The 25,934-nt window shown below is 40.4% G+C and overlaps 2 protein-coding genes across 5 annotated transcripts in view; one reads left to right on the top strand and one right to left on the bottom strand.

Annotated features, from left to right (window-relative positions):
- The first annotated feature begins 1,765 nt into the window (after positions 1-1,765).
- lama4 (laminin, alpha 4) lies at positions 1,766-25,781 on the top strand. Its single transcript, XM_058068424.1, has 40 exons — positions 1,766-2,133; positions 5,915-6,016; positions 6,634-6,761; positions 6,850-6,930; positions 6,992-7,206; positions 7,599-7,699; positions 8,693-8,873; positions 9,547-9,630; positions 9,712-9,863; positions 11,943-12,053; positions 12,172-12,283; positions 12,423-12,587; positions 13,171-13,364; positions 14,084-14,200; positions 14,388-14,536; positions 14,614-14,755; positions 14,819-14,912; positions 14,995-15,111; positions 15,416-15,601; positions 15,724-15,863; positions 16,016-16,180; positions 16,886-17,031; positions 17,119-17,281; positions 17,615-17,748; positions 18,333-18,504; positions 19,039-19,170; positions 19,246-19,388; positions 20,005-20,134; positions 20,218-20,355; positions 20,614-20,747; positions 21,283-21,447; positions 21,542-21,695; positions 21,762-21,919; positions 22,000-22,189; positions 22,975-23,130; positions 23,270-23,429; positions 23,608-23,732; positions 24,463-24,556; positions 24,834-24,953; positions 25,041-25,781. Exons 1-40 carry the CDS (start codon positions 2,029-2,031, stop codon positions 25,184-25,186), a joined length of 5,601 nt encoding a protein of 1,866 aa, XP_057924407.1. The 5' UTR covers positions 1,766-2,028; the 3' UTR covers positions 25,187-25,781.
- Positions 3,040-25,934, bottom strand: part of LOC131126193 (gap junction Cx32.2 protein-like) — a 29,838-nt gene continuing 6,943 nt past the window's right edge. For 3 of the 4 annotated variants that reach the window (XM_058068462.1, XM_058068468.1, XM_058068484.1), the window contains 4 exons: positions 14,403-14,507; positions 12,458-12,585; positions 9,689-9,813; positions 8,411-8,955 (listed from right to left, as the gene is read on the bottom strand). The gene's annotated coding sequence lies outside the window, so the exon portion shown is untranslated. Of the gene's footprint in view, positions 3,912-4,758; positions 4,844-8,410; positions 8,956-9,688; positions 9,814-12,457; positions 12,586-14,402; positions 14,508-25,934 lie in introns of those variants that run through there. The other variant, XM_058068477.1, reaches the window with a different exon arrangement.

The following is a 25,934-nucleotide window of genomic DNA, read 5'->3' as shown; positions in this document are numbered from 1 at the left end:
CTTTTGTCAAAAAATCTCACAAGATTAAAACGTGGGAAGATTTCTTCTTTGGTCTAGGGTTAGCATTTGGGTCTCTTAGCTGTGAGCCCTGCTCGCTAACCACTCGACCTCAGTGCAGCCGCGCATCTCAGGAGCTTGTTGCGCTCAGTGGCAACAAATAATACACAATATGTTGTATTTTATAATTATTTTCTGGTCCTAATCTGTTCCTGCCTAACCCATTTATTATTATTATTATTATTTTAATTGTCCTGTGGCATAATTTAACAAAAAAAACTTTACAAAAACACATAAATGAAAAAGTATCCTAATTTAAAAAGAACAAATTTAAAATATTAAGGGAAAATATAACAAAAAAGTATTATAATATAATATAATATAATAATTTTAGTAGCATAAAGTTGCACTCAACTAACTCAACTTGGTGCAGGACACAGTGTCACCTCTAGAGGGCGGAATTGCCTTTGGTCATTCACTTTCTGCCTTATCATGCTCGAGGTCAAGGGGGAGCTATCCCAGCTGACTTTGAGAACATGAGAACATGAGTAACATTACAAGTTTTCCTTCATTCTAAGTTTGTAGTAATATTATCACTGTAAAAATATTTGAAAAATTATTTGTTTTTATTTATTATTATTTGATTCATTTATTCATTCAAATTATTCATTTTTTCCTCATAATACAGGGTTATTCAAAAAGAATGAAATCATTTCATGACTCATTGCTTCAGTTTTCTAACATGGTCACGGAATGAGTCAGTGACCAATTGAAAGAGGAGTTTGAATGGCCGCCACAGGGTGCTGTAGTCACGCTGTTCCTCTAGCAACGTTGGTCAGACGGTCTTTTGTCTTGGTTTGGCCTGCAGGATCCTCAGACCTCACTGTGTATGATTTCATGCGCCACTAACATCGAATAGCAACAGCGGTAGCTTCCAAGCAATAGCTCTGCTTGTCGAGTTCTGCTTTGTTTTGCTCAGATCAACCAATCAGAGGATGGGACAATGTGACTGCTGATGAGTCAATCTGATTAGTTAAAGAAACATTCATTCATTCATTCATTTTCTACCGCTTATCCTCATGAGGGTCGTGGGAGGTGCTGGAGCCTATCCCAGCTGTCTTTGGGGGAGAGGCGGGGTACACCCTGACTGGTGGCCAGCCAATCACAGGGCACATATAGACAAACAACCATTCACACTCACATTCATACCTATGGACAATTTGGAGTGGCCAATTAACCTAGCATGTTTTTGGAATGTGGGCGGAAACCGGAGTACCCGGAGAAAACCCACGCATGCACGGGGAGAACATGCAAACTCCACACAGTGAAAGAAAAATTGGAGGAAGTCGGTATCACGTGATGTTGGTGTTTACGCTTTACTGGGCATGCCCCATTGACTATTCTGGTTGATTATAGCGGCGCATGTAGACACGCGATTGGAATATTCCTTTCCATGTATACCATTGCTTTCGGAAAGGTCATTCGGAAAAAGAAAAACTCCTCATGTAAACGTGGCTACTGTGTACCAAGTGGGAAATTGGCATATACCCAATGGATGAATCCAATATAAAATATGTCTACCGCTAATACTGACCAAATCCTCAACCTTCATATCAATAGTGAATGGTCCAAAAAGATGCTAAAAGCACAAAGAAAATGGTTGCCATTGTTGCCATAAAGCTGATTGTTGTTGGAAAGACTCAGAGTCGCTCATACGCCTTTCCGTCTATCTTCTCTTGCCCTGCCCTGTCTTTTCCCAGCCTTTCCATCTGTATGTGATTTAGACGCTGGCTCCCCGGAGAGTGGGGGAGGGCAGTTCCACCAAGTGAGAAGAATCAGAGCAGGGAATACGGGAGAGAAAGGGAGGAAGTTCACACAACTATGTTTATTCGAGACGGCCTAGGCCAGGACGAGGCACAGTGACAGATCTGTACGTCTGAGCAGTGGCCCAGCAGAGCACAGCCCAGAGACTGTGGACCGTCTGCAGGGACAGACACGAATAGGGAGGACGCAACTGGGCAAACAGAGAACATGGCTAAGTCGGCACGTTACCTCTGCCTTTTTGGCATTCTCTGTGGGATTGCCTATTCATCTTCTGCCGCCAGACTTGGAGAACAGCAACAGACCTTGTTGAAGGTAAGAGCTTTGAGTATTTTGGCCGGTACACTGTCCTTGCCGGTACTTCTTTGACTTCTAACATCAATGGAATAGCATATGCTGTGTATTTAGTGGATACCGGATGGATGAGGATAAACACGTGTGGGATGGAACCAAGTTTTGTTGCTTTGGAAGTTGCATAGTTTAGTAGTGGAACCCCACCTTATTTTTGTCCTTGCTGTCAAATTTCCTAATGGCTGCATTTTGAGATCATGAGTATGTCGTTATCAGCACCATAACTAGTATTGACTATTGCCATGCCCTATTTGCCACACCCCGATGGAAGGAAAACACTTACCAAACATGTCATTTGATTTATTTAATGACATATCATTAATATGACATATGATTTTCATGCAAAAGCCTGGATTCAACACCAATTACTTGTCAGGTTGAAACTATTTCATATTATTGTTTATTGCTAGGGCGACACGGTGGTCGAGTGGTTAGCACGCAGACCTCACAGCTAGGAGACCAGGGTTCAATTCCACCCTCAGCCACCCTCGGTACATTATTAAAAACAAAACCAAAAAACCCTTAAACCAGGGGTCTCACACTCAATTTACCTGGGGGCCACTGGAGCTAGGGTCTGGGCAAGGCTGGGCCAGTAATAAATAAATATAATAATAATAATAATAATACGGCAAATAATAAAAACTTAAGAAACCACATATAGTTGGCGGGTAGACAAATTATTTTTTTCAGATTAAAATGAACAAAGCATTATTAGAGCCCTGTAGACATGACAAAACACGACTATAGTCACATTTATACTCTTTTTATTTACAACATATTGCGCAACTGTAGGGTCTTGAGACACATGCTAACTCGCAAACTAGAGAGCTAGCGACCTAAACGGTAGCCTTCGAGTTATTTCCTTTAAACTTAAATAGCCAAAAACTTACCACTTCCACACAGATAGGGAGGATAACTATTAACAGTTATTTAACCTTTAACATGAACATTAATCAAACATAATAATTTTTTCTGGGTACATGATACCATACAGCATCCATATCAAACTTGCGCGGGCCGCACTAACATTAAACTTTCATATCAAGGCGGGGGCCTCAAACTAGTGTCCTGCGGGCCACATTTGGGACACCTAGGGACATCTGCGTGACAGACAGACAGGAAGTTGCTTCGGGGTTTTCAGAGTTGAGAGTTCATCTTGTGATTTACATGAAGCTGTAGTTGATAGAGTGCTCAGCACCGCTAGAAAGACGCCATTTTTGGCAACATACATTCTTCAGCGTGGAAAGGTCATCCAAGGATGGCTCATGTGTTGCTCCATTAGATTTGCGGAGGTAGTTTGTTTCCAAAGATGGACATAAGAAAACATTTCTTCCTCACAGAGTGTCCCATGAGGATTTATTTACTCCGACTCACTCCCACAGATGTGCTGTGTTAAGATGACCTTCTCGTGACCCCAAATATTTCCCTTTTGAAGACTCGGAGCGGAAGTTAGCCTGAATCAGCTCAGAGTCTAACCCCAGCTTTAAAGGATGACGGGGGTCAGTTCTCTCCATTCGGTTGTGAGATTTAATCATCAAGATGGTATGGTTTCATCCGTGAGAGTCTAGAACTGTGGATTTCCAGTTAAAGAACAGTACAAATTGAGGAAAGATGGGGTCTTCAGGTTTGTTTCTACACAAGAGGAAGCTGTCGGTTGCGGAGGCGTCACATTTCATCAGACGGGGCAGCGAGAGGGCATGGCCGCCAAAGCCCAGCAAGGGTGTTGACTTGGAAGAGCACTCCTTGGAGGAGACAAGTCATGCTTTTGTGTTTGAAAATATCGCACACAGAGAGCGTCGGGAAATACCCAATTACCATGCAGACTGCAAAAGGAACTTGAACAATTGAAAGACTATATGACTTGCTGAACGCCATCTTTGTTGGCCACTACGGTGGGAGGAACGTAGAAATACTTGCAACGACGGGCGTGCTCCCTGTGGGTCATGGTCCACCAAAGTCTACAACTACACACAGACTTAGTTTTCAATTTTTTAGGGATTCAATTGTCTTGCAAGCAGCTTAGGGGGCTTGTTAGGGATGTTATGAGGAAACACACAAAGGAAAGGGATCAAGCAAGCATAGACGCTCATAACGTTCTCCACAAAAGTGAATGAAAACATACAATAAACATAAACAGCAGAACAATCACCTTCATACGGAACACGTAGATCAAACAATACACGAAACAATGCACTACACGATACACTACACAACACACTATGCAATACACTGCACAATACACTACACAATACACTATGCAATACACTGCACAATACAATACACAAACACAACACACTACACAATACACTACACAGCATACTACACAATACAATACCCAACACACTACGCAATACACTACACAACGCACTACACTATGCAATACACTACACAACATACTACACAACACACTACACAATACAATACACACTGCACAATACACTACACACTACACTACTCAACACACTACGCAATACACTACACATTACACAACACACTACACAATACACTACACAATACACTAATCAACACACTACACAATACACTACACAATACACAACAATTAGGTTGGGGCAAAGTTATAATATGTACCCTGTGATTGGCTGGCCACCAGTCCAGTGTGGACCCCACCTCTCATCCCAAGACAGCTGGGATAGGCTCCAGCACCCTCGCGACCCTCGTGAGGATAAGCAGTAGAAAATGAATGAGTAGTAGTAATAGTAAAATAAGTATAATAATAATAATAATAATAATAATAATAATTGTAAATCCCCCAAGGACCAGTCTAGGGTGTAACCCGCCTCTTGGCCAAGACAAGTGGGATAGGCTCCAGCATACCCGCAACCTATATAGCTAAGCGGTATAGTAAACGGATGAATGGAGGTTAAATGCCCCAAAGTTTGCGCTTGCATTGCAAAAATAATGAAATATGTATGGAGGGTATGTGTTCTTAGTGTGTATGGAAAGGCATGCTTATCCCCAATTTGGACCTCTATGATACATATATGATATATATATATGATATATATATGCAAATGTACACAAAAGTAAAGCATGCTACCATGAATATACAGTATCCTGCCAAACCATAAACATGGATCCCTCACGAAAAAATGTCCAAAAAACAAATGAAAAATGTCCACACCCTATTAACAGAGTTTTCCCATCAAAGTAGATTAGCATACTTGGCCGTTGTATCATGTTGGATGATATCCATCCCTTACGTCTTGGCCATCTGCTGCATTTCTCATAAACGCTTCAACCCCCTTCATGCATACTACACAGTCTACGCTCTGCAGCTGTTCTACACGTCAAACTGTCAAACAGCCAAAGTCTTGACCAGCCTAAAACACTTTTTAGCAGGCTTGGATGGTAAACAGAACATCATCTGACATTAACATTATTTATTGTTTTTTTTTTACAAAGTTGGCAGTTGTTGACATTGTATTGGTTGCCACATAATGAATTATTTCTCCATGTGGATTTGGACACTTGTGATGCAGAACATTACTGTAACATTATTGTAATGCAGGATGCATTAAACATAAATAAACCTGGTGTCTTGTTTCACAATGAACTATACAGTATACAGACTACGTAGCATTAGCACACAAAATCATTCAGTTGCCCTCAGTTGCCGTCTTTGTCAACAGAATGCATGCATTTCCATTGCAAACTCTATGACATCATTGCCATTTTGACATGATGCATTCTTATATCTGACTGAATTTGATTGGTCTCTCATCAGGTTTGCGCTAAGGGATTTTTCCTCAGCGAGCAAAATAAATGCTTGCCATGTAACTGCAAAGGACATGCAGATCACTGTGAGGACATCACGGGCATTTGTAGCGTAAGTTTGTCTTAAAATCACTTTGAATATTGCACAGTAATCCCTTAATTAATTAAGGGTTAATTGGTTCTGACGCGCTAAGTGAAAGTATGTTTCCTTATTTATAAGTATAATATTTTCTAGTTGGAGCATAGAAAACTAGACATGAAATAACACCCCTATAGTCACCTTTAAACTCCTATTACCCGACATAGTATTTGTATTTTACTTCATTTAGCTATTTTAAATATAATATTTTGTGGTTAGAGCACAGAAAACCTGCTTAGTACCTTCTAAATACGCTTTTTAACATTATTAGAGCTCTCTAGACATGAAATAACACCCCTATAGTCACCTTTAAACTCCTATTACCCAACATAGTATTTGTATTTTACTTCATTTAGCTATTTTACATATAATATTTTCTAGTTAGAGCACAGAAAACCCGCTTAGTACCTTCTAAATACGCTTTTTAACATTATTAGAGCTCTCCAGCCATGAAATAACACCCCTATGGTCACCTTTAAACTCCTATTACCCAACATAGTATTTGTATTTTACTTCATTTAGCCATTTCAATGCTTGAAAATGTACTTTAATTAGCATATTTCTAATTTGTTGACCTTTCTCTCCTTCAGAATTGCAAGGATCATAGCACTGGTGATTTCTGTGAAATGTGTGAAGATGGCTACATGCTGGCACCTAGTCAGGGTGGACGCCACAGCTGCCAACCCTGCGCCTGCCCCCTTCCTGTGCCCTCCAATAAGTAAGGAGAAGTTGTTGCTCTTTTTCTGTGACAAGAACGTTACATCTTGGAAAAGCAATATCTAATATACTCTACTGCGTTTCACCAGTTTTGCAGTATATTGCGACAGACAAGGTGACATTCAACGCTGCAAATGCAAGGAGGGCTATGCTGGACATTCCTGTGAGAGGTGAGCTCTAAGGTGGCCAGAACATTCCGTAGTGATGACAGTGACTATTTTTGTCTTCCAGGTGTGCACCAGGTTATTATGGGATGCCAATGACAATCGGTGGTTCCTGCAAGCGATGCAACTGTAACGACAACTCCGACCCAAACCTGATCTTCAATTGGTGCCACAATGTGACGGGCCACTGCCAGCACTGCTGGGGCAACACCGGCGGGCCCAATTGTGAGAGATGCGCTCAAGGTTTCTACGGTGATGCCATCGGCGCCAAGAACTGCAGAGGTGGGGGGGCTGGGGGGTGCATGAATGTGAAAGCGACTTGGTTTTATTTTAGCGCAAGACAAGCGGCGGTATTATGTTACGTTGTTACAGGCCTATGAAGAGGGTTTGCACCTTTTGAAGGAAATATCCTTTTGTTAGCCCACCCATGCCACCCATGCCACCCATGCCACATCCGACATACGATTAGGTGACAACAAGTGGAAATAGCTTTAAGTGAATTCGATTTTGAAGCCTGTGTAATCAATGAATTGTTCTAATTAAAAAGCCAAGGTTATCATGTAACTGAAACTATCTGTGAGGTTTTCCAGCGCTAAAAATAACTCTTTCACCACATGCCTGTGACATCATGTGACCTCTGACACAATGCCGTATGCGTCTTGTGTCCATCCTAGCGTGCGAGTGCAATCGATGTGGTACATCCTCGTGCGATGACAGGACGGGAGTGTGTCACTGCAAACCGGGCGTCACCGGGTCACTCTGTGACCGTTGTGAGGTAAGGAAATACTCCACCAGCTAGATAGATACTAGATAGATACTAGATAGATACTAGATAGATAGATACCAGATAGATACCAGATAGATACATACTAGATAGATACCAGATAGATAGATACTAGATAGATAGATACTAGATAGATACTAGATAGATAGATACTAGATAGATAGATACTAGATAGATACATACTAGATACTAGATAGATACTAGATAGATTGATAGATACTAGATAGATACTAGATAGATAGATACCAGATAGATAGATACTAGATAGATAGATACTAGATAGATAGATACTAGATACTAGATAGATAGATAGAGAGATACTAGATAGATAGATAGATAGATAGATAGATAGATAGATAGATAGATAGATAGATAGATAGATAGATAGATAGATAGATAGATCGATAGATACTAGATAGATTGATAGATAGATACTAGATAGATTGATAGATAGATACTAGATAAACACTAGATAGATAGATACTAGATAGATATATACTAGATAGATAGATAGAGAGATACTAGATAGATAGATAGATACTAGATAGATAGATAGATACTAGATAGATAGATAGATACTAGATAGATTGATAGATAGATACTAGATAGATTGATAGATAGATACTAGATAAATACTAGATAGATAGATACTAACTAGATAGATAGATAGATAGATACTAGATAGAGAGATAGATAGATAGATAGATAGATAGATAGATAGATAGATAGATAGATAGATAGATAGATAGATAGATAGATAGATAGATAGATAGATAGATAGATAGATAGATAGATACTAGATAGATACTAGATAGATAGATGATCTAAGTGTATTTCCGTGATGTTTCTTAATGTTACTTCTTACAGTTTTTCCCGTGGTGATGTCCGTGGGAACGAAATGCAAATATCCTTTTCCTGTTTTTGTTCGGTTGCCGTGACGACATAAACGAGTGACTTACTGGGCCCTAACATTGTCTGCTATAGGAAGGATACTCAGGTTTCTCCAGCTGTCAGGGCTGTCAGAGATGTGAATGCGGGCCAGCTTCCCTTCGTCCCACCTGCCATCCACTCACTCACAGCTGTCTGTGCCGCCCGGGTGCCGGGGGTCGTTACTGTGAGAGGTGTCTCCCGGGCTTTTGGGATTATAACCCCTCTGGCTGCAGGCGTAAGTCATCCAGTCATCATACAGAATGCCGACTGTTCTCATGGATTTGCTCCCAGTCCATTACACATACAAAATGTATTTCCTGTGAATAATGCAGTAACTTCAATTCTGGTACTGTTCCATAAAATGGTATGGATTCATTCAATAAGTATCTCATCTTCAAAAATCTTATACTAATCAGGTCTGTGTTGCCATGGGAAGGTACCACTATCATGCTAGGCGTTAGCGTGCTAACGTTAGCATGTTAGCATTACTCATATATTTGCATTTTCTGGCTATTTTCATGGGTAGACACATTTAAAAACATTTACCACTATCATGCTAGGTGTTAGCATGTTAACGTTAGCATGTTAGCATTACTAATATTACTAGTGTGCTAGCATTTTGTAACCCAAGTGAAATTGGTAATATAATTTATTTATATATACTTGTATACTATATATTTTAGTATGTTTAATGTCAAAAATTTTTAATATTATGTTTATATTATATGTTTTATATTATATTAAATATAATAGTATTAAATATTATATTTTTAATATTTTATTTTTTTCCCTCATCCACAGCAGCTGTGGACCTCTGATTAAACACTCTCCTACACAAAAAACTTTACTGACTTATTGCTAATGTTTATCATGCTAATGTTTATAATGTGTGTTGATTATTTCTCCAGGGTGTGACTGTGAGAGCAATCACTGTGATATGCACACCGGAGAGTGCCTACCAGAGCCTGCGACAGTTAACCTGTGCAACATCAGTAAGATGATTACACGACCACACCAGCAAATCTCATCATGCAAATGAATCATCCTTACTGAAGTGGTGTAAATGTCTTCAGGTTGTGATGAATGCATCTGGCATGTCATCGGAGACCTGCGGCTGTCCAACAAAACACTGGACCATTTGAGGGTTGGAGTGTTGAACATCTCAACCGGGGCTGCTGTTAACGACAGAGTCAAATACTATAATTATACTGCTCATCACCTACAGGTAGATACAGTGAAGAAAATAAGTATTTGAACACCCTGCTATTTTGCTATTTCTCCCACTTAGAAATCATGGAGGGGTCTGAAATTTTCATCGTAGGTGCATGTCCACTGTGAGAGAGATAAACTAAAAAGAAAAATCCAGAAATCACAATGCATGATTTTTTTAACAATTTATTTGTGTGATACAGCTGCTAATAAGTATTTGAACACCTGAGAAAATGAATGTTAATATTTGGTACAGTAGCCTTTGTTTGCTATTACAGAGGTCAAACGTTTCCTGTAGTTTTTCACCAGGTTTGCACACACTGCAGGAGGGATCTTGGCCCACTCCTCCACACAGATCTTCTCTAGATCAGTCAGGTTTCTGGGCTGTCGCTGAGAAACACGGAGTTTGAGCTCCCTCCAAAGATTTTCGATTGGGTTCAGGTCTGGAGACTGGCTGGGCCATGCTAGAACCTTGATATGCTTCTTACGGAGCCACTCCTTGGTTTTCCTGGCTGTGTGCTTCGGGTCGTTGTCGTGTTGGAAGACCCAGCCACGACCCATCTTCAATGCTCTGACAGAGGGAAGGAGGTTGTTCCCCAAAATCTCACAATACACGGCCCCAGTCATCCTCTCTTTAATGCAGTGCACTCGTCCTGTCCCATGTGCAGAAAAACACCCCCAAAGCATGATGCTACCACCCCCATGCTTCACAGTAGGGATGGTGTTCTTCGGATTGTACTCTTCATTCTTCTTCCTCCAAACACGCTTATTGGAATTATGACCAAAAAGTTCTATTTTGGTCTCATCTGACCATAAAACTTTCTCCCATGACTCCTCTGTATCATCCAAATGGTCATATGCAAACTTAAGACGGGCCTTGACATGTGCTGGTTTAAGCAGGGGAACCTTTCGTGCCATGCATGATTTCACATCATGACGTCTTAGGGTATTACCTACAGTAACCTTGGAAACGGTGGTCCCAGCTCTTTTCAGGTCATTGACCAAGTCCTGTCGTGTAGTTCTGGGCTGATTCCTCACCTTTCTTAGAATCATTGAGACCCCACGAGGTGATATCTTGCATGGGGCTCCACTCCGATTGAGATTGACCGTCATGTTTAGCTTCTTCCATTTTCTAATGATAGCTCCAACAGTGGACCTTTTTTCACCAAGCTGCTTGGTAATTGCTCCGTAGCCCTTTCCAGCCTTGTGGAGGTGTACAATTTTGTCTCTGGTGTCTTTGGACAGCTCTTTGGTCTTCGCCATGTTACAAGTTAAAGTCTTACTGATTGTATGGGGTGGACAGGTGTCTTTATGCAGCTAACGACCTCAAACAGGTGCATCTGATTCAGGATGATACATGGAGTGCAGGTGGACTTCTAATGGGCAGACTAACAGGTCTTTCAGGGTCAGAATTCTAGATGATACACAGGTGTTCAAATACTTATTAGCAGCTGTATCACACAAATAAATTGTTAAAAAATCATGCATTGTGATTTCTGGATTTTTCTTTTTAGTTTATCTCTCTCACAGTGGACATGCACCTACGATGAAAATTTCAGACCCCTCCATGATTTCTAAGTGGGAGAAATAGCAAAATAGCAGGGTGTTCAAATACTTATTTTCTTCACTGTATAACAATATTTACAGTAAGAAACATTATTATATTCCCTGGGTAGTATGCTTTTTGGTTAGCGTATGGTATATTTTCATGTTATTAATACAACATGTGAGGGCAACTTTGTTTTTAATGTATTTTTATTACAAAACGTCCTGGTTAGCAGCCTATTAGCATGCTAAAACTGTTGCCGTATGTTACCACATAACACATTCTCACAGTTTTACATGCATAAATTAATTCTAAAAGCATATAAACGACAAAAGAAAGGGATAAATGAACGTTTAAGATTTCTTTTATCAAAATGTAACAGATTCATTGGATTTGGTTTCATTTCGATCAGTTTAGAGTATGTTTCAGTTAGAGTCGGACCTTCTAGAATGGATTCATGACACTAACCAAGGTTCCACTGTATATTAGAATATTCTAGATTACATCATGTCGAATTGTAAGAGTGCTGAATGTCTGTGTGTATTCCAGAACCAGTTTCAAAGCTGGAGGAACAAGTTGTCTGGAATAAAGGCTGAGGCTGAGGCAGTGGAAGATTCCACCCAGGACGTGGTATCATACATCGAACAGCTTAGCGAAGCGGTTAGTGAATGATTTCATACTCCCTGACATAATTCAGGGTGCCTGACCTGATGCATCACCTATATTATACGATATATATGATATATAAATAAATGTTCACCCTCATTGTGTTTGGTAGGAAGGCACGGTGAAGGATTTGGGAAGCGATCTGGACAAGAACACAATGCAGACCTTAACACTGGCTGAAAACTTCAGCAAAAACCTCACCGACCTCAACACCCGCATTGAAGGTACCATATCACCCAGCTCCCATGGTTGGCTTTCCACACATAATACACAAACGCCTTCCCTCCATTATCACCTCCCATTATAGTCTACTGTGCTAGCCGACACCGGATAAACCTTGCTTGTTTATGTTATGGTCTACAGACATGATCCATGAATGGGAGCTGTATAGTGTTTACCAGGAAGTGGATCCGGAGGTGGTCAGAAGAAACACAGATGAAGCCTTGAGTATTGTGAGCGACATGAGGAAACTCGACTTGTCTGCACAAGGACCCATCACCATTGAAGAGTCAACAGAAGCCCACGACTGTAAGGAGACAAAAATGGCCAACCTTTGTAATCACAATGAAATCACACACAGCTAGCATTCAACATGTCTTGTTAGGAATGGAATATTTTCTTGTGCTATTAACAAGCATTCAACATGTCTTGTTAGGAATGGAATATTTTCTTCTGCTATTAACAAGCATTCAACATGTCTTGTTAGGAATGGAATATTTTCTTGTGCTATTAACAAGCATTCAACATGTCTTGTTAGGAGTGGAATATTTTTCTTTCCCCTATTAACATTTTCTTCAACATATCTTGTTCAAAGCAGAGGGAAATTATTCCATTCCTAACACAAACATCAAAACAGATCATATCAATAAAGATACAAGCATCTTACTGTACTTTAAAAAAGTAATGAGTTATAGTTACTTCTCCCATAATGTACATTGGACATGTACATTTTTACCGTGTCTGTACGTCTTCTCACTAGAGTCCTCCTCACTCGCCATCTCTCGCTATGTTGTATCTCCCACCAGATGGCTGCAACAAATAATGCTTTGACACACATTGTGCCAACCCAACGTTTGTACTGTACTGTACCTGACCCCTGTTCTATTTACAGTGCTAAGGCGTATTCGTCAGCTGGAGAAGAAGTCATTGATCACACACGGCCATCTTCCTCCACTCAAGTCAGCTTTGTCCAACTTCACTACAAAGCTGTCTGACGCGCAGGCCTTCCTGCAGAAAGCTGCCAGAACAATTGAGGAGACACAGGAAAGGAACGGAGCCAGCATCCTTAAATTCCAGAGGAATGAGGTGCTTTCCCATGACCTTCAGTGTACTACTGAATCTTTCTATTCTCTCGTCTCTCCCGGCCTTTTCCTCCTGCGTATTTCATTCACTGATCTGTCCAGCCAATGTTGCACACAGTGGGTCTTTTCTCGTATACACTTGGCTTGCAGACACATATTTGTGTATCCGGAGTGTCTTTCCACACATCATATTCGAAATTACTCAATTACTCATTTACATTCCCAACATAGGAATGGAATACGGAATATCTAGCTCAAATCAGAGAAAATATATTTAATTCCAAGAAAAACAGTGCTTACTTTGTTATGCTATCATAGTTTCATATAAAAGAAAATTGTTGTTAGGAATGGAATATTTTTCTTTTCTGCTATTAACAAGCCTTCAACATGTCTTAGGAATGGAATATTTTTCATCTGCTATTAACAAGCCTATATGCCAATGCTATTAACAAGGAAAATATTCCATTCTTAACACAAATGTTGGGGAAAATATTGCATATTGTATTCTTACCGCGAATGCTAGGGATGGAATATTTTTATTCTGCTATTAACAAGCCTTCAACATGTCTTGTTCAAAGCAGAAGGAAAATATTCCATTCTTAACAAGATGTTGAAGGCTGTTCAAAGCTGAAGGAAAATATTCCATATTTTCAAATGCATCAAATGTTCTATTTCTTGGAATGTTTACAATTTTCCATGCCTTTTTTGTTGATTGTCCTTCAGGCCAAGCAGCAGAGAATGACAACAGAGCTCACAGCAATCGGTAACACGACAGAAAACGCCAAAGAGCTGATTTCTAAATCGGAAGAGACTGTGGCTGAAGTGGATATGTTGGTGCAGGTATGACTGCTCAGGCAAAAAGGACAAAATAATATTATGTGATGTTCAAATAAAATGACTTTTTACTTAGGTTCAAGTATATTTAAATACTGTACTGTGACTTCTTAGCTTCTTCTTTGGTTTGTTAAATCAATGAGTGCTCATATGTGTATATATAACCCAGTCTTGGCTTTTCTTTTTTGGACAGAATAGTTCACATTACCATGCTGCAATTGACGGCGCTGGGCAAAAGCTGATAGAGAAGATGGAGCAACTCTCATTGGCTGATGTAGACTTGGTTCAGAGGGCAGATGAGCATGCTCAGGATCTGGAACGACAAGCCACCAAACTGGAAGAGTAAGAAACGTTTGAGTAATGATGCCTAAAATTGTAATTACACTGAAATATCTGCAAATGTATCTTTTCCACTGCAGCGATCTGAGGGAGAGTGACGCCAATGGTTTCGTGCAGAGGGCCATAAGTGCTGCCAACGTCTACACCAACATCATGAAATACATCAGCGACGCCAACATCACGTCACTCACCACCTTGAATCTATCCCACATAGCAGATGACGTAAGAACACGGAATACGCAGAAGTTTATTCTTGCATTGACCGTCTTGTGTTTCATACTTCAGTCGATCTCTGGGATCAACGTGCAGCTTCGGGATCTGGTGGTAAAAAGCGACAATGTTTTCAAGGAATCCGTTTCACTGCATTCTGAGCAAACAGGTTGGCCGCATTCAAACGTTGCTCGCGACCAAAGTATTCTGTAAGATGATTCCCTCATGTTCTCTCTGCATCCCGATTCCAGACGTAAAAGCCGAGGTGATTGACAAGCTGAAATACATTGAGGGGACAAAAGCCACCTTGGAGAAGAACACCAAAAAACTACAAGAAACCGTGTTGGATATTAATGAATTCCAGACAGGTAAGGAGAGAGCGTTGTTGGTTTGCTTGAGTATTTATTAGGGCTGTCAATCATAAGGCAATGACAGCGCTAAGTCATTTATTCCGTTTGTGCGGTTAAAGCTTTAGTCAAAAATTTCAATATTGAACAAAGCAAAATTTCTTTTCAATCAGAATTCACTCCACACTCTTTGTTGTGTGGAAATATGGGCTAATAACTATAAAAGTCATCTTCACTCGCTAAATGTACTGCAAAAAAGGCCAGTAAGGATAATTCATAATGCCGCCTACAGAAACAAATGACGCATCTTCTCCACCCTTTCCAGACAGAACACCACAGCGACTGGAGTATACGCTGAAGGTGGCAGAGGAAACGTATAACCACTCAGCAGAAGTTCTGAAGACCATTACCCCTATCAGTACCAAAGTGGAGGAATGGGCCAACAACCTGAACAACAACAAATACTCTACCACTGCATATGAGCAAGCCATTGTCTCTGCAAAGGAATCAGGTATATTTACTCATATAAGTGTATTTTTGTGACCCAAAGGCCCCCGGGACAGATTTTGGGCACCCCTGGTATAATGTACTGTGTACATCATTTCCTGAAAATACCCATCTTTTTCCTGTCAGTGGAGAACCTAAACGTTCTTCTTCCTGAGCTGTTGGAAAAGCTGAAGGCGGTTGAGGACAAGAAGCCGGTAAACAACATAACAGCAAACGTCATGAGAGTCCGGGAGCTGATAGCGCAGGCCAAGAGTGTGGCAAAGAAGGTGAGTGCATCGTTTCCCATTTGGAAACCAGCACAAATGTCCCCGTGAACATTTTCCAGCAACTCCTTTTTCAGTTAACAAAAAAGAAGCGCACCTAAGCCGCTGCACAGTCAGCGCTAGTTTATTTTTATTTGACGTCTTCTCCTACTTAGGTTCAAGTGTCAATGAAGTTCAATGGTCAGTCTTCAGTGGAGGTTCATCCTGACACCAACCTGGAAGACCTGAAGACAATGACGTCCATCAGTTTATTTATAAGAGTGGACCCGGACAAGGATCCAATAGAGGACCGTTTCATTTTCTATCTGGGAGACAGGAAGGTATGGACATTATGCATTATTGTGCTGTCTTAATAATGGCTACAATAATAATGTAATAGTTGATACAGTATATACTATATATATATATATATATATATATATATATATATATATATATATATATATATATAGTATAATACTTACAAACACTCCGGTTTCCTCCCACATTCCAAAAACATGCTAGGTTAATTGGCCACTCCAAATTGTCCATATGTATGAATGTGAGTGTGAATGGTTGTTTGTCTATATGTGCCCCCAAAGACAGCTGGGATAGGCTCCAGCACCCCCGCGACCCTCGTGAGGATAAGCGGTAGAAAATGAATGAATGAATACTTATAAACATTAGAGTATGTTGATTTTAAAATTAAAAATTAACTACTTTAATTACTAATTAATTAATTAGTAATTAATTCAATTACTAATTAATTACTTCGGTACGAGGTACATTATTTAAAAAAAAACAAAAAAAACCTAAACTGTATTACGGAAAGCAGGAAGTGAACAAATGTAACAGTTACTGATTGTAAAAGTACCAGATGAAGGGGTAGGATTTAATAAGCTTTGCTTCTTCCTACTCCTTTTGGACATGTGGAACTGGGAACTGACTATGGGATGCACTCAATTGTAATCTGATGCATGTTCAAATGAAATAAAACCATTACCATTACCATTCATTCAGTATTGTGTTTACCGCTGCTGCCTTAGGGTCAGAAAGACTACATGGGGCTGGCCATCAAGAATGACAACTTAGTGTACATGTACAACCTTGGTGGCGAATACGTTGAAATCCCTCTCAGTTCAAAACCGGTCAGCCAATGGCCTGCCGTCTTCAACTACGTTAAAGTGGAGAGGTACTGTCGCGACTCACACATTACATTCAAAGCCAAGTCAAATTCATTTGATTTCACTTTTTTTCACATTTTCCCCCCCAATGGCAGGTTGGGTCGACATGGGAAAATATACCTCATCCTCCCCAGCCAAAGCACCACCGATGAACAGAAATTCATTCAGAAGGGTGAAGCCCCAGGCACCGAGTCACTGTTTGACATAGACTCAAAAGATATGGTCTTCTTTGTTGGGGGTGTCCCACCAGATGCTAAGGTATGACTCATTCTAATATGTCAATTTATATGTATTTACATGTATTTATTAATCCCTTTGCACTTCAGATTTCAGTCTTCAGTCTTATTCTTTCATATTATGTCTACGATTGGGTAATAGGAGTGAAAAGGCAAATATAGGGCTGTTACTTCACGTATAGAGGGCTCTAATGTTAAAAAACATATTAAGAAGGTTGTAAATAGGTTTTCTATGCTCTAACTGCAAAAATATTACATTTATTAATAAGTAATGCTAATTTGTACAACTTTAAGAAGAGGTTATTACTGTATCTCAATTTCTACCAAATGGTAATGATATTTTCTATCAATCCAGCTCCCTCCCCCACTGAGTCTTGCTCCCTTTGTGGGTTGCATTGAGTTGGCTTCACTGAACAACGATGTCATCAGTCTGTATAATTTCAAAAAAACTCACCAAATGGATGTGGTCGCATCCACGCCATGTTCCAGGTACCTTTATTTCTTTTTGTGTTCTTCATCACTGTGATGTTTATAACTTTTTGTTGGTTATCGTAATATTGTTAATATACTGTTATTTTTTATCACAATATTATAGTTATCCTCGCAAATTTTAGTCCCTTCTTAACTTCATTGTATAACTTTATTCTCTTTTCGACCTTAGTCTTGTAAAATTAATGCTGCTGTTGCTTGCTTTTTTTTTTTTTTTTTAGTTTTCTAGTGAAATTATATTTTTTGTAGGGATGTCCATTATTAGCTAACCGATATCAGCCGATACAGATATGTGTAGCATGACATACCGTATCTCCTGTGGTGGAATGAACACATACAGTATGTGTTGTATAGAGCATTTTTTTTTTTAAATTAAAATATCTGTTTTCATTATTGGGAAAAAAAATCTGATACCAATGTTGACTGATATCACATTTTTATTGCTGATATCGGTACCGATAATTATCGAACATCCCTAAAAAACAAATGTAATTGTTTAAATGTTTTTTTTTTTAAACATTGCCACTGACAATTTGGGGACATCTGTTATAATCTAATGGTGTGCATTTTCTTTGTTTTTGCAGATACAAGCTGGCCTTCTCCCAGAGTCGTATTGCCAGTTACATGTTTGATGGAAAAGGCTATGCACTGATCAACAATATTGAGCGCAGAGGGAAATTTGGTTATGTGACAAGATTTGATATTTCAGTGCGAACGGTAGCCAACAATGGTGTTCTTTTCATCATGGTCAATGGCGTAAGTTGATGCAAGCACCATTTGTTATTTAAAAATATGTCGTAAATATATTTCAAAAATATATTAGCATGTAAGAGTGTTAGCTTTTGCTGGCATAATTTTGGAAGCGGCAAATGGCATGCTGAAATATATAAAACAATTATGTACTGGCGTCACGGCATTAGTGTAACAAGACACCGGCTGACGAGGTGGTCAACCCATTGGAAACGGCAGGTGGTCAGTACTCACTATAACTGTATACTCATGTCATCTTAGGTAGAAGGCAGAAATCCTCACACAGCAACTTAACACCCAAAAGGTCACTAAGAAATATATAATACCAGTACCAATATGAGTAAAAAAAAAAATCTGGAAAACCAAATAATGTGAAAAGTGGTGCATTTGAAAAGCTAGCTTTGACTGTAATAATAACAGCTGTGGAGTTGGCCTGTGCATTTGTTGGTGTCCATTATCATGTAAAAAATTGATTCTGATGTAATCCTGCACACAAACATGAATGAGTGAGTCACAACCCTTTCCTTTCTTTCTTTCCAGGATAAATTCTTTCTATTAGAAATAAAAGATGGATTCCTGCGCCTCATGTATGACTTTGGCTTCAGCGATGGGCCAAAGCTCTTGGAGAATAACATACCCAAACTAAAAATAAACGATGCCAGATATCATGAGGTATACTTTTGTCTTTTTATTGGTAAAACAACCTTTGATTAATAATTCCCTGATTGTGATTGGCCCCTGACACAGGTATCAGTCATCTATCATCAATCAAAGAAAGTTATCCTTCTGGTGGATAAGAGCCATGTTAAATCTATGGAAAATCCAAAAACCACTTTGCCATTCTCCGATATCTACATAGGTGGCGCTCCCTCACACATTCTCCAGTCCAGGTGAGTGCAAGAACATATGGCTTATTTTCTCTTATTATGTCTACTAAGGTGACTATAGGGGTGTTATGTCATGTCTAGAGGGCTCTAATAATGTTAACAACTGTATTTAGAAGATTGTAACAGGTTTTCTATGCGCTAACTACCATTCATTCATTCATTCATTTTCTACCACTTATCCTCACGAGGATCGCGGGGGGTGATGGAGCCTATCCCAGCTGTCACCAGGCACATATAAACAAACAACCATTCACACTCACATTCATACCTATGGACAATTTGGAGTGGCCAATTAACCTAGCATGTTTTTGGAATGGGGGAGGAAACCGGAGTACCCGGAGAAAACCCACGCTTGCACGGGGAGAACATGCAAACTCCACACAGAGATGGCTGAGGGTGGAATCGAACTCTGGTCTCCTAGCTGTGAGGTCTGCGCGTTAACCACACGACCGCCGTGCAGCTCCCCTAACTACCAAAATATTCCATTTATCAAGAAGGAATCCTACATCACAGAAGTTCGCAGATCACAGTCCGGTCCGGAAGCAGTTAACCTGGAAAAATGAGGGATGGCTATAGTCCATCCATCCATTTTCAAAGTACAATGCATCTGTCATTCCAGGCCTGAGTTGTCCGCGGTGGTCAACCTCAAAGGTTGCGTCAAAGGTTTCCTGTTCCAAAAGAAAGACTTCAACCTGTTAGAGGAGCCTGGCACCATCGGCATCAGCAGCGGCTGCCCTGAGGAGTCTTTCGTAAGTATAACATTTCAACCTCTTTCCATATTAACAAGCGATATGACATAACATAGTAGTCATACCTCATGACTGTCTTGCAGGCATCACACAAAGCCTATTTCACGGGTGAGAGCTACCTCGGATCTTCTGCAAAGATTTCCCCGTTTGACAATTTTGAAGGAGGGCTCAACTTTAAAACTTTACAACCCAATGGACTCCTGTTGTACCACGAGGAAGGGGTAGGAACACCGAAAAAGGTCCTCAATCAACACGGTTGTCTTTTGAATCAACTCTGCCGGTGCATAAAAATATGCTGCTGGGCCACATAGTAAAAGATGAAAAGATGCAAACGCCACTTTGGTCATGTTTAAGTCATCTTTTAGCTGAGGCGTTTGTAGTGTTACCATAGCAACCCAGTAAAAACCCTTCTTTTCTGCATTACTGCATTTATCATCATGCTTTCTGTTAAATAACCTCACATTTCCCCCTCACTTTAGCCGGATGAATTCAGCATTTCCCTTGAAAATGGAGCAGTGGTGATGAACACGCGTGGAACAAGAGTTAAATCCCACAAGAAACAGTACAATGACGGAAGGACTCACTTCTTACTGGCCTCGGTCAACCCCACGACGTGAGCGTTTCATGTTACTTCCACGTAATGCCTTGGTTTTTAATCAATATTCTGCTACTCGGCTATGTTACCAAGTCAAAAGAAAAGATATTTGGTTACAATCAAACTACACACCACGTGTATGCAGCATAGAAAATGGATGGATGGATGGCGCTGCAATGCTGCCAGAGGGAAGCCGACGTCATTGCAGCGCCCCAATGAATGCATTACCGGAAAACTTGAAAAGAGTTGTTTATTTCATTTTAAACTCATACTGTTACGTGGTTATATTTCTCAGGTATACCTTTTGACTGTTAAGCTGCTGTGTGATGAGTTGAGTGTTCTTTGCAATAAGACACCATGAGATTGTTATACTGTTATACTTTTATATATAATAATATCCAGTAGGTGAGTGCACTGGTACCTCAGCTGTTTTGTTGGATTGATTAGTGCAACAGTAGCTCAGTCCCAAGATAGGGTCCTGGTCTAAGGACAAAAATAAATAGAAGCCGGTTGTTGGACAGATGCTAATCTATTTCTGGACTCTTTGCTCAAGGTATTTATTGTTGGTGGACGATAAAGACAAGCAGGAGAAGAAACGCCCTTCATCAAGCACGACGTCCTCCTCAGCTTCTACTCCAAAGAGCTTCTACTATGGGGGGTCACCAAGCAGCAGCTTCAAGAACTTCACGGGCTGCATCAGCTATGCCTACATAAACAGGTAGGTCATCTTGACCTTGGTCATCGTCTTTTTGTCTTAATATTTTGTCTATTTTCACGGCATGACTTTGGCTTTATCCCGGCTTTTCATGCAGACAAGACCGGGACATCGAGCCGGAGGACTTTCAGCGCTACACGACCAATGTCCAGACTTTCCTGCAAGACTGCCCTGTGGAAAAGCCTCCCGCCGCTCTGTCATCAAGACTGAGGGATGACAAACCCAAAGTCAAACAGAGGCAATCGCAAAAGGTACCGCCATGAGCTGTCTTCGTTTCATTGGTGACCGATATTGACGGTAAATACTTGCTGCCTTAGGTTAGCAGAGACGAGTCCAGCCAGAAATCCCTGAACCTGAACACCGCTCCCTGCCAACTTCCCTCAAATCCCAAAGCAGCACAGCGCGCCTATCAATACGGCAACTTCGCCAACAGTCGGCAGCACTACACACAACTCCCTCCATTGTTTTCTGAGAGGTAAGTCATTATTCTTTAGAGGTAGTCCTTGCCACGATGACACTACATCATCACGATACATCGCTATCTTTTCCTCCAAGGGCCAACTTTTCTTTGTCCCTAAAGACCAGGACGTCATTTGGCCTCATTTTTTATGTATCTGACGACCAAGAAAAAAACTTCATGGCTCTGTTCCTGGCCGACGGTAAGCTTGTGTACACCTTCAGTGTAGGAGATGAGCGAGTCGAAATCTGGAGCGAGGACAGTTGCAACAACGGAGCCTGGCATGATGTAAGTTCATCTGTCAATCACCTTAAATGGTCATTTTCCATTTTCATGTATCATTTAGTCTTGAACCAGTCATGATGTGCTATATACATCACTATATTGACACTTACTGTGGTATGCATAATGTCATTGGATGCTCATATCACCTCGTATTTCGGTACGAGGTACAAAAAAAAAAATAACAAAAAAAAAACCTTAAACTGTATTATGGAAAGCAGGAAGTGAACAAATGTAACAGTTACTGATTGTAAAAGTACCAGATGGAGGGGTAGGATTTAATAAGCTTTCCTACTCCTTTTGCTCTAATTTTATGAGAATAAAGTCAACACATGAAAGTGAAAAAAGTCGTATTCTAACGACAAAAAAATTGCAATTTTACAAGAATAAACTTGAAATATTATGACATTATGTTATTATATTATGATATTATGTTTTTTTAAAGCTGTGAGGCCTGTGTGCTATACACTCAACCGCCATGCAGCTGAGAATAAAGTCATAATATATATTTAAAAAAACAAAGTCTACAAAGATTATATAGGAAGAAACTTGAAATATTGGGGGGGGGGGGCATAAGGGAAAAAATATTTTGAAAATTTTAACAAAAACAGCAAAAACAAAATAGCAGACTGGGAAAGTTGAATTCTTTCATTTTATTTGCTGGATAAAGTTTGGACCCCCCGTAATAAAGGCATCTTTTCGGGAACCCGATGATGGATGCTGGACTTATGTGTTATGAAATGTCAACCAGCTGTGCAGTCACTCCTAGTTCTCCTGCTCTCTCCCTGAAGGTCATTTTCATCCGTGATGGGAATATGGGAAAATTGATCATCCATGGGCAAACAGCGCTGGAAGACAGCGTGGAAGGCGACGTTGTCCCCTTGCATGTCAGCAGTCCCCTCTATTTTGGAGGGGTGCCTCCAGAGCGAGCGCAGAAAAATATTCAGGTATGGAGTCCAGAAAAGTTGAATTAACAGGAGCCGGAAATGGGAAGCTGATTGAAACGGCCATCATGAAACTGGAGAAGTGGACCGGAGCGTAGATTTCCTGAGGCTGACGTGTGGTATTCTTTCTATTCCCTTTTAGAGAAATTCACTCAACAGCTTTTCTGGTTGTCTGAAGAATATCCAGCTTAACGGACGCTGGTTGTCGTCAGTGGATGAGACATTTGGGGTCACTCCGTGTTTTGAAGGACTCACTGAACCGGGAACATTCTTCGCAGAGGAAGGAGGCTACATACTTTTGGGTAACATTCTTTGAGATGTTTAAAATGGCTAACTTAATTTTCAGGATGTTTGCTTCTCATAAAAACACAAGGTCTGAACGCCCAAGTGATGCGTCATAGCCTTTCGGTGTCGATAATGCTAGGAGTCCACCAAAATATCGAGCTTACTCAAAACAAATTCTTTCCTTCCCTCCCTCAGATACATTCGACCTGGGACCTCGATTTGAGCTGGCGATGGAGGTGCGACCCCGTGTCGCAAACGGTGTGCTTCTCCACGTGCCCATTGCAGACGGCTATTTCACCATGTACATCCATGAAGGAGCAGTAAGTTTACAGTATATACATGTTGGAAGAATTGTACATAAAGTTATTCTATTTTTACTATATTCTTATGACCTATTTTCTTATGACCTACAAGCATTTCATATCACTCACGTGGCAAAAGTAAGATTAATGCTGTGACGCTTGCACATTTGGTGTATATCATGATTAGAGAAAACAGAACGTGACAGAACATTCTCTCAGCAGATAGTTCTATCATACCCTCGTGGAGAGGAAATAGCTGCATGTGACCCGGAATGTATATGTGTGTGTGTGTGAGTGTCTCCAGAAGATCACATGCCAAGGAGGAGATACCCACACACTATGGATAACATGTTTTACGAAAGAACCGGTTTCCACTGGAATAGTTAAATCCCCCCATCCCCTTATCAGTTGAAATCTCATGTAATTAGGGCGTTCCTGACTAAATAAATAGCATGGAGAAATGGGGACTGTCAGAGTTGGTAGGAGTATTGTAACTGTGCAGTCTCCATCACTCTCCTTGCAAGTAAAAAGAATCTCACCTCTCTGTGTCTTCCTTTGTGCAGGCAGTGTTGGGGTTTAAACCTGACAATACAGTACATTATCTCTGCAACTATGCATTCACAACTGTTTTGGTATTTGAATCATTGTTTTTTGGGTTAAAAATGTAAAAAAATGTAAATTTCTGAATACATGTACTTGCTAGTATATGGATGGGAAACATGTTACTGAATACTGTTGTGTTTTCCAGGTGGTGGTGATTTCAAGTGATGGGACACGTGAGTTATTCACCAGAGTTGCTCCAAAAGGTGGTCTGTGTGCCGGCAATTGGCACAGAATCACTGGTGAATATCCTTTTTTTTACAGTTTTACCGCACATTCTTTTTACTGAAGTAGTCTTGAATATTAGCTGTACACATTTGGGGCATTTAAAGAAGAATTAAAGAAGAGAGAACAAACACTGGACTGGCCAGTGCTTCTGATAGCGTTTAGGCCAGCAGAGAAGGCTTTGCTGGCTCTGACAGCTTTAACTCTTGCGTGTTCTTGGCAGTATTGCTAGCCATGACCCTCATTATTTGCTGCTCTTTCCTCATTGGTCACCTCTGTCTTGTGTGTGTACAGTGATGAGAGATGCCAACATTCTGGAGTTGAAAGTGGACGATGAGGTCAGCCGTGTGGATAGATTTTTGAATCTTCACTCCGCAATCGCCGGAAAGCCGATCTTCATCGGTGGAGCTCCGGGTTGGCCATCACTTTTGCTTCTTGACGTGGTAAAAGTACATGTTTGGAATTCTTCTAAGCATTTCTATATCTCTGTCCGCCTCTCAGGCCTCCGTCTGTCAGACCAACGTGGAACCAAGGAGCCGTACGTCGGCTGCATCAGGAACATGATGATCAACAAGAGCAGGGTCGGCTTCAGCGAAGCAGCTTTGATCAGCGGGGCAGTCGGTGTAGGGGCCTGTCCAGCTGTGTAATCATCAGCTCACGCCCACTACTATTCCCACTACAGCAACCATTACCATTAGCCTTATATATTTACTCTTTGTATGGTATATGTTTCATGCTCAATGTATAACTAAGGTCAAATTTGAAAAAAAACAACCAAAAACTAATAAATCCAACTAATGGGGAAAAAGGTCTCTGTAGGGAATAAAAACTGTTAATAATGTTATAATGTACTCATCAACTTTACATAAATGTCTGTCATACAAATACAGAACATTTCACACCTACCCTGCGTGGCGATTCATCCTTTCATTACTGGTTTCTCAATCAGTAACTGTTACATTTGTTCTGTTGCATAACTGTTACATTTCCACGCAATAAGTAAGATATGGTAGAAACAGAGAGCAATAAAGAGTGTGGAGTGATTTCTGATTGAGAACAAATTTTGCTTTGTTCAATATTGAAATATTTCTGGCCACCTTATGTTGTATATTTGTAATATGAGGTTTCCAGCTCATATTTTCATCTATTGTCCACCCTGATAATATCCCCAAGTATCTAAGTATCTACCTAACCAACGTAGCTATCCTGGTGTTAACTTGTCAGGTAGGTAGGTAGATCGATAGATGAATAAAGTATCTACCTAACCAACATGTTAACTTGTCAGTGTTATTCAGCGACTTGACTTCAGCAGAGAAGGAAAATGCTACTTGTTGCTTCCAACCAACTTTATTTAAACATTCCAGCCCCGAGGCATTTCACGCCGGACGAACTTCC

The sequence above is a fragment of the Doryrhamphus excisus genome, chromosome 1 (assembly GCF_030265055.1).
Source record: "Doryrhamphus excisus isolate RoL2022-K1 chromosome 1, RoL_Dexc_1.0, whole genome shotgun sequence".
Taxonomy (NCBI): domain Eukaryota; kingdom Metazoa; phylum Chordata; class Actinopteri; order Syngnathiformes; family Syngnathidae; genus Doryrhamphus; species Doryrhamphus excisus.
The sequence above is the reverse complement of the archived record's forward strand: the minus strand, read 5'-3'. Positions and strand labels throughout refer to the sequence as shown.

Bases quoted from the DNA above. Each gene is read 5' to 3' on its own strand.
- lama4 (XM_058068424.1), top strand. From the start codon at position 2,029: ATGGCTAAGTCGGCACGTTACCTCTGCCTTTTTGGCATTCTCTGTGGG. The intron at 9,864-11,942 runs GTAGATACAGTG...TGTGTATTCCAG, and splicing joins ATACTGCTCATCACCTACAG to AACCAGTTTCAAAGCTGGAG. The intron at 17,749-18,332 runs GTACCTTTATTT...TTGTTTTTGCAG, and splicing joins GCATCCACGCCATGTTCCAG to ATACAAGCTGGCCTTCTCCC.